Source organism: Vigna umbellata, chromosome 2 (assembly GCF_029865625.1).
Source record: "Vigna umbellata cultivar VRB3 chromosome 2, Vumbellata_1.0, whole genome shotgun sequence".
NCBI classification, from domain to species: Eukaryota; Viridiplantae; Streptophyta; class Magnoliopsida; order Fabales; family Fabaceae; genus Vigna; species Vigna umbellata.
Window position 1 is genome coordinate 39,631,360 of NC_142166.1, and position 9,147 is coordinate 39,640,506.

Consider the following 9,147-nt stretch of genomic DNA (forward strand, 5'->3'; position numbering starts at 1 on the left):
AGGAAAAAACACTTGGATAAAATAGCAATATCCCCAATTGTATTAAAAGTTCTACCTTAAAAACATATAATCCATTTAATGAAATGAAATACATAATATCAGAAGAAAAGTTTAAATATGATGGAAGAGAAACACGTAAAATAAGGAAAGAGTAAGAAGATGCTTTTCAGGTATATCTCGATAATGGCTGCGTGCTCAGACTGGCTTGCTCTAGGGGGAAGTGCCAGAGGCCTTATATTTCAAAAACAATAATGTATTTTGGAATTTAAGATATAGACGAGAAAAAAATTAAATTGTGTATTAAATGTCCTTTGAAAATTTTGCTCCTTTGATGAAACAAAATATGAAAAAGGAACCATAGACTGAGATAATTGGATGGCTAAACTTCTTGTTGGCACATTATTAGATTCACATCAACCAGTCTCATATGGCCACATAATGAATCTGCATAAATTTCTATCACATCAATAAAAATGGAGTCAGATTCTTTACAATTTGAACCAGGAATGTAAAATAGTTTCTCTAATCTAAGTGGGGACAAAACTTATGAACAAAATAGTGCACCAAAGGCTAGGAGAAGGGAGATAAACTCTGCAAGACTTCCTATGCCACTGATTATGACACAAGAACCAAAGAGTGCAAGCACACGTTACAGTAGAGAAAAATAATAGTGGATGTAGCATGAGAGCTAAAACTTGTTTGCCAGAGCATGTATTTTCAAGCCTTCAAGTGAAATTTTCCTGGCTCAGAGTATTTCGTTTCCAGCTGCTCAGTTTTGTTAAATTTAAAACCCCTGATTCTCAATACCTCAGGCTCCGTCGTATCTTTGTAATCAACAGTTTCAAGGATCCAACCGTTGTTTTGAACTGAACCACTCACGTTTACCTAATTTATTTAAATAAGTTCAAGCATCAGTTTGAAATATTCAACATTCAGTAACATGTGCATCAGTGGTGGAGTATAATAATAAAACTAAGAATAGGAAATACTAGACCGTGTGCAATTTTTGAAGTAGGAAATTTTAAGTTGGGATTTTAGTGTTCAGGAGATTCATTTGTTTTTAAAGTCTTTCATTTAAATACCGATAACAGGACTATTCAGTTGGGTATTAATTAAGAAAAGCTAGATTCACCTAGTCTTATGGATTGCTGTGTAATTTGAGTTCTCAATCTATATTATGCTGTTGAAAATTGAAACCAAATCTCCCTAGTTATCTAGTTAGTACACCCCATTTCTATATCTGTGTTATCAACTATGGCTGAAACTGTTTTTGACTACTCAACAAAAGTTATCCTCCAACCTGGCACGGGCAACCATGAATAAAAGCATATCTGGTTTGGATAATTAGAAGTATAGTACATAATACTGAGGTGGATGAGGAGGTGTACACTCTAGTAATGTCTGTCATATATCAAATGGTAAAACTGGTTCTCTCAAGCTATTAATATGCAACTCGGGAAATAGAAATATTGATAAATTGTCTTGCCATACCTCTGCATCATCCACAGCATCAATGATGAGAGCCCCATCTAACGACAGATTTTCAATAAAAATATTTTGACCCTTGATGGCCAGTGTAGACCTTTGGGAAATGGAGCAATTTCCACCGACTTTGCTCTTAATCCGAGAAAAAGTTAGACCCCATTTGGGTTTCCACGTGACGCGAGGCCAAACTTCAACCTCTTGGCCATTGAACACCTGCACAACTGGCTCTGCTACTTGGACACCGGCCTGGCAAGAGAAAATGCAGTATTAGCTACTCATTTGTCTGATGCAGGCTGTAGTTCTAACAATTGGCATCTCAGAGTCAGACAAAAGCACAAAATGAGGCAAGACCAGATCTTTTAGATATACAGATGTAGGCATTTTACAATCAACCTGGAGATAAGTTAGATCCTTGGAGTTGGAATAACATTCTAAGAAAAAATAACTGTATATAGCAGGCCCTATTATAGACATGTGAGAGCTTCATTGGCAACTAAATAATCTTATAAAACTCTCCTATAATCCATATAGAGTTCTAAAAAGAATGCAATTCTATCACAAATACCATAAAATTAACTAAAATAAGAAGCCGATATTTTCAAAACTAGTGCCTACCATAATTGTAATAAAATCTTAAAAAAATGAAGACATTACGAATAACAAGATAAACCAACGCGTCATGAAAAACTAGATTACCTTTTTGAGAATAATGCTATTTGCACGATAGATTGCCATTTCTCCAGAGGTTGCACTATGGTATGGATTTCCCTTCGGTACCTTCAGTAAAATTAACAAAATAAATAAGAAATATTCTCTCTTTTAAAACTTTAGTGAATTAAGATAACATTATTCAAATTCTCTACGATTGAGATAGCATTTCAAATCCAAATTTATTAATTGCATACAAACTTATAGTTACACCTTTCCAGTCTAGTTCAATTAAGAATTGCATACACTTCAATAGGGAATCAAGGGCTAAAAACGCATTCTTCCCCTATGTCTCCTTTTATCAACATTGTTTCTCCATGCCTAAATTAGTATATTAGAATTTATGTTGTACCTTAGCAGCATCCTCAGCATTATTCTTCACAGGTGCATAAGCAAGCCATGTTTCCATCACCTACACAATATATAGGATCAGTTAGATAGCACCAAGTATAACAGCCGAACATCCATTAACAAAGTAGCATGACCGGACGGCATCTTTAACCTAACAAGGTTAGGTACAAGGATGACGTCAAGCTCGATAAGCAATGATTTCCTACGATTTATTCACTGTTCTCAAACAGACAATTTACCGTGAACCCAACCCTGGCAGATGGGGACAATGTTTTTGGATAGTCTTGCATCATACATTCAAGTCGAGTTGAGGACTTAAATGAAGTTTTGCTGGCATCTTTATATCTGCAGTAAGAAAATATAGAATGATGACATAAGCATTGATAATATAACCGTAAGAAGACATGTCCCATAAGTTCCTTAAAGTGTAACAGACGTTCAAGAACTACAATATGACTAAAAATTGATGTTACTTATTTATAGTCATGTCCACATCAATATCAATATACTAAATGAAATCTAGGAAACTGATGAATTCAGCTTATAATGAACTACCAGTGAGAAGTAATAAAGGTACACCCTGAGCACACTAGTCATCTGAATCAACTTCCTTATTAAAACGTATACATAAAAGTATAGTGAGTATGAGAAAGAAGAATTACTTTGGGTTAACGAACTCCTGTATGGCACCTCCTGTTTTAGAGAGCTCTTCAATGTAAGGACCCAGCCCTAAAATCAACTGTTTGAATAAGATATTGTCACTATGGAATCATGGCGTAGTTCAGCTAAATAAGGACATAATTATAATGATACAGTTATAACCAAACCATGCTATCACAGCCATGTGGTGTTTGAGAGCAATGCGGATAAGAATAATAATCATCCCAACAATAGATAATCAAAAAGGCAAATTCAAAGAGAGTGAGGGGTTGGGGTGCGGGGACAACGTTGAAGTACGAAAAAGAGGTTACTTGGTTAATATTGCCAGGAAATGGGGAGAAGCCAGTCTCACAATTTACATCGCCTTCAGGGTATCCACTTGCTCTGAGAAGAGGATCTAGCTGATTGTACTCCACATTTATCACCATAGACCTTCCTGATAATGCATTCAAATTAATCATCAATAAATGTAAAAATACAAATTCAGGAAAATTCATAAAAGTGGCACTAACATAGTGAAGCCAAGATAGAGATACATTACTTACATAATATTAATATATATTTGAATGAAACTGTAAAGCATAAAAAATTATAAGAAATACTACTTTAAAAGTCTCGTTAAATTGTAAAAACATATGGCAAAATATTACTTTAGCTTCAGACAATTGTTCTGGATTTCAAACTTTGAACTCACTTCAAATAATTTTTCTCAAAGAAAATGATCCATCCCAGTAACCATTGAATAAAATTTGGTAGCATTTTCAATCCTTGTGAGAAAGAAAAATGAGTGGCACAGAGAGATGGAGAGAATAAGAGGGATGAAATAACTGTTCACATTTAGTTTTCACAAATTTACAGTTCGACAATGTGAATTGCATCAGTTCAAATGAACACATGGAAGATCAGCATCAAACGTTTCAGCATTATGAATACCTATGTGTAATCAAAGCAGATACTAATACATATTAAATCATCATTTTTGTATAACAGTCGGTTAAAGACAAGATTGCCTATTAATGCACAGTACTTACAACTTTCTTATCAGTCACAAAAAATTGCAAGCGGTTTACATGACCAACCATACATCAACATTGTCTGCCATAATCCCGACCCCCATTAATTATGATAAATGATAATATGTTCATCAAATTTACAGTTTCAAATTACTTTACAGGTAAGAGAGCAGTTACATCCCACTGTGACATGCGCAAAAAGCAATCGTATTATTCTCAGCCACATTAATAACGTAAGTCCAGAATCAGCATTGTTTTCTTTGTCTGTGAGGGATGAAATTGTTAGCTTACCATCAGAGTGAGTGAGTCGGGTGATTCCACCAATAGCTTCTTTTGCTTTCCGAGGTACCGCAAGAGAGTTAACATGGTACTGTTTGGAAGCACTGACACCCAGTGCTGCTGGAATTGCCTGTATCCTCAAATTATTAGGCAATGAATATTTAAAATATATTGATAAACAAACCAAGTGTGTCAGAATCTGAACTCAAAAATTCCAAAATAACTCACCTTGAACAGAAGCCCATTTGTATCTTGGAAAAATAGAACCCATTTCAACCCAGCATCATACCTAACAGATGAGAGTCATTATACAAAATTATCAATATATCAGTTAACGTTAGTAATATACCCCACTTTCGCTTCTAATTTCTTGGATTTCCAGAATACCATCCCATTAATTTGCAGAATTGAAAATCAATATTTATAGTTTTACTTAGTTTCTTGGGTGTGACCAAATATATTCAGAGTATTCTTTAAATTATTTAGAAACATGTATTGAGAAGATTTTCAAATGTACAACATAGAAAATATGAAATTGACACACAAGCTGATCCTAAAAGATAAATGAACTGTTTGAGTCATACCATACTTTGAGAATCCCGCTTGAATAAAGAAGTGAATGCACATCACCATGCCCATGAGGTTTTGTCTACACAAAGAGAAATGGTCATTTGATTGATCTTAGTTTCAAAATATAACTATGACGTTAACAAAATGCACTTCATTCATTACTTTTTGCTAAATAAACTTCCCAGTCACAATCATACTGGTACCCTGTATATCACTACCTGAATTTTGTACTTGTTTTGTGGTTCCAGTGCAAGCCTGGCATCATTATCTTCTAAGCATGCAACTTTTTCCTGAATTACAAAAGTTAAGAATTAATAAAAAAAAATATATCAAAATAAAATTTTGGTCCCCGCATCAAATATTATTTTTTCAATTTAGTTCCTAAATGAAAAAGCTATTTATTTAGTTCCAATATGAAAAAGACCTTTACCAATTGATCCCTGAGTTTCTCAAAGTTACAGTAATATTAGATTTAGGCACTGTACTTGACACCATTTTTTTGTTTTTCATTTTGGTCCCAATAGGAAAAAAATTCTTATACCCCTGTAACTTCGATACATGACAGGGATTAATTGTAAACAATTTTTATGTGAAGAACAAAATGTAGAGTTTATCCACATAGAATTTTTGAAAGAGACATTCAAATAACATACCTGCTTTAAAAGTGTTACTTGTGTGGGTTGCATACCAAAATAAGAATTTGATTCTAATAGCTCTAAAGTGCGTCCATGAGTGTCATCAGATGTCATAATAACAAGAGGAATCTTAGTTTGGGATTCACCTAAAAGTTGAAAAGCACAAAGATTACTCCAAATGATTTTGAAATATGATACTTAACATTAATAGCTAAAATAGAGCGGACTACTATTTCTATGAGAGGCGGAAGAAAATAAAGTCTTCGGTAACTTACGGCAAATCGGAACAGCAAAATATGTTTTTAAAAAAATTACCAGAAAATGTTTTCTAGAAGGAAGCTATTTTCCAGTTGGAAATTTTCAAAAATCAAGTCATTCTACAATTTTACGACCGAAAGTGATAGGGGCATCTGAATTGTATAATTTAAATAATTTATCGATTATCTGCATTAAATAGTTAATGCACAAGTCCATCAATATTTCTTTTTGCTTTACCACATAAGCAACTGATACTACCTTGTGAGCTGGCTTCTTGAAGAGCCAATATAGATTCAATATAATGCTGAATGAAACATGTTCCAGTAGTGGTTTCTGCAGGAAGAGCAACCTGCATGAGCAACCTACGATTAAGATTTACGAATCAGGAATTAACCCATATATATACAAAAAAGAAAGTTAGTTTCTTTTTTATATTAACTCAGACTTTCTTAAATACATATATACATTTACCACATTACAATACTCCGTTTTGGGAGGAGGGTAAAGAAGATTACTCTATAATCAAAGAAAGATAAAATTCACTAGAATAATCGATCTTCTGACCAGTGTTTACATCCGCATTACACACAATAGCCTAGCAACAAAAACAACGATGACACAAGGCGACAAGACATACCTTAATCCCACTGTATCCTAAACGCTCACCAAGACCACCAGCAACAAGAACAAATGCAGCTTTCCGAGCCTCACGCACACCTGTTTCCTCAAAGTTGATGTAATTCTCATCGCCAAAAGTCAAAGTCTCACCCGTTGGAACCTTCAGAAACACCAACAAACAGTGTCACGCCTTTTCCCATGGTTAAACCGAGAATTCGAACGTTATTACGGAAGAAAATAGTACACTTCATAAGCGCAATGCTGAAAACAAAAGCAGATATAAACCGGGTTTGTTGAGACTTACGGAAGGAGTGAAACCATCGTAAGGGTTTTTGCCAGCCTTAGAATCGGCCAAGAGCCGTTTAGCGTTTTTGATGTATGATTCCAAACCGCCAGGGTAACTCGAATCGAGTAGAGTCAACTAATGAAAACGCAGCGTCGTTTAGAAAGAGAATGAACGAAGGAAGCGGCAGATCTATTCAATTGAATTGCAGGAATAAACGAAACCTGATCGAAGAACGCTTTCTTGTGGTCGTCGTCGACGCCGGGAGGAGGCCAATCTCGAAACAGGTGGTCTTGGCCGTTCTCCAACAGCATCTTCACCAACTCTTGCTGGATGATTAACCGAATTAAAATTCAGAAGCATTCGTTCAAAGATGAAAACAAAAAGCAAAAGAGAGAAAAGGAGAGAGGAACTGAACCTGTTGAGTAGAAAGAAGGTTGAGGTTCTCGCCGAGGGAGGTAGCCATGGCTGGAGAAGAAGAAGATAGTGGCAGGGGAAGGTGGTGGTGGTGCGTGGAGACAGAAGAACACAACAAACATGAAAATAAATGCAAATTCTATTGTTTTATATTCTTAGGATTTTGTTGTGTGACATTTATTTTATTTTATCATATATTTTGTTTTGGGATTAGCTGGTGAACCGGCGGTGCCGGTGTGAGTACGTGGATCTGAGTCTGAGATCCAACATCCTCAACTTCGGTTCGGACCGGAAAGCACGGGTCACGGTCAGTTAGTTAATGAGACCCACACTCTACGTCTCGTTTTTTCTCCTAATGTTGTTAAGATTATCCACTTTTATGAGTAATAGTTCAAAGATACCTTTATTACTCATAAATAACTAAAAATTTATGTAAAACACAAAACAGAAAAATATTTTTACGTTTTCATTTATTTAAATTTCAAAATCTCAAAAGACATTAACAAAGTGGTAAAATTTGTGATAGGATTAGTTGATATCTTACGTATATCTTTTCTTCAACGTGCTGTTATAATTTCATCAATGTTTTACTTTATTAAAAAAAAATTCTTTTAACTTGTAAAAAAAAACATTTTCGAATTTTAAGAATTCAAAACATAACGGTCATGCTCACAATTCTCCATTTTTCTGTTGGTTTTCAGTTTTAATCATTCTAAGTAATTTTTTACCCTATATTTTTCTTCCCCACTTTAGACAAAGCATATTTTTTTGGTTTAAGACTTTAGCATAAAGCTACCCCTCTCTTTATTTATTTTTTCTTTTAATTTTTTTATATAATCCCTTTCTTTCTTTAACAAAGTAAAAGCTTTTTTTAACACGAGTGTTGTGTACTTGTGCAGCATATCAAAATTCCTGTTAGCGTAAAGCTTTCTTTTTCTATAAAGCGTAGGTGAAATTTTTTTGAAAAAAGTGTGCTGTATCAAAATTTCAGTGTAACTTTGGCATCGATGATAGCCACTTTGCAGGGTGGTGTAAAATTTAAACTGAAATAGATAAAAAAAACAAGATCTTTTTGTTGCAAAAGATAAAATTTCATTTTAGATTTTATTTTTTAATAAAAAATTCTTATTAAGTATCATCATATTTATTTCACATCTCAGAATATACTCACATCTTATATCCATCTTAGATTCATATTAGATTTCAGAAATTGGTTTACTTCAGTTTAAATGAACTTTTAAGTTTATATAATTTACAATATCTATCTTATATATTAGAGAAGTAATTTAAGGAAATACTGAAATTAGTAAATTTGAAAAAAAAAATGTTGTTGAAGTGATGTCATACCTCATTAAAACGCACCCAAAACCCCTCTGCGCGGACGTCAGGTGTCAAGCAATTAGAATTCTGAAATCAGATAGTGGAAGGCAGGTGTCGGCAGGAGAGCGGACGCTCGTTTGGACGTGGAAAGAAAATGATTGTTTCTGAAACTTCCGTCCCACTCTCTTCTGCATGCACCCTCCTTCCCAAACCCTGAACTTCTCATTTTCTCCTCCTTCTCACTAGAAACTCCATCCTCTCTTTAAGAAAACTCACCCTTTCTTTTCTCCGATCATCATTTAGAGACCGTAGAAGCGTTCCAGGTGTCATAAGCTTCATTCTGAACCAAACGGTTCCGAGTTCTGAAACTGGTAAGTCTTTTTTCCTCAGTCGTTCGTTCTATAGTACATGCAAACCAAGTCTCGGTTGCATGCTGATATCTTGTCTGAACCACTTTTGGTTTTTGGCTGTTGGTTAGTTAAGAATTGTGGAACGTAAGGGTAGAAGAGATTTTAGTCAGACAAACCATACTTCTGCCTCTAGGACGATC

General features: G+C 34.6%; 1 protein-coding gene across 1 annotated transcript; it reads right to left on the reverse strand.

The window, feature by feature from the left end:
- Positions 1–428: 428 nt before the first annotated feature.
- Positions 429–7,490, reverse strand: USP (UDP-sugar pyrophosphorylase). Its single transcript, XM_047299351.2, has 17 exons — positions 7,279–7,490; positions 7,085–7,189; positions 6,882–6,998; positions 6,597–6,737; positions 6,218–6,308; positions 5,720–5,847; positions 5,285–5,356; positions 5,081–5,145; positions 4,725–4,785; positions 4,509–4,626; positions 3,516–3,640; positions 3,207–3,283; positions 2,784–2,889; positions 2,546–2,605; positions 2,182–2,262; positions 1,492–1,731; positions 429–885 (listed from the first exon to the last, which is right to left on the reverse strand). Exons 1-17 carry the CDS (start codon positions 7,324–7,326, stop codon positions 718–720), a joined length of 1,803 nt encoding a protein of 600 aa, XP_047155307.1. The 5' UTR covers positions 7,327–7,490; the 3' UTR covers positions 429–717.
- Between the last annotated feature and the right edge of the window lie 1,657 nt (positions 7,491–9,147).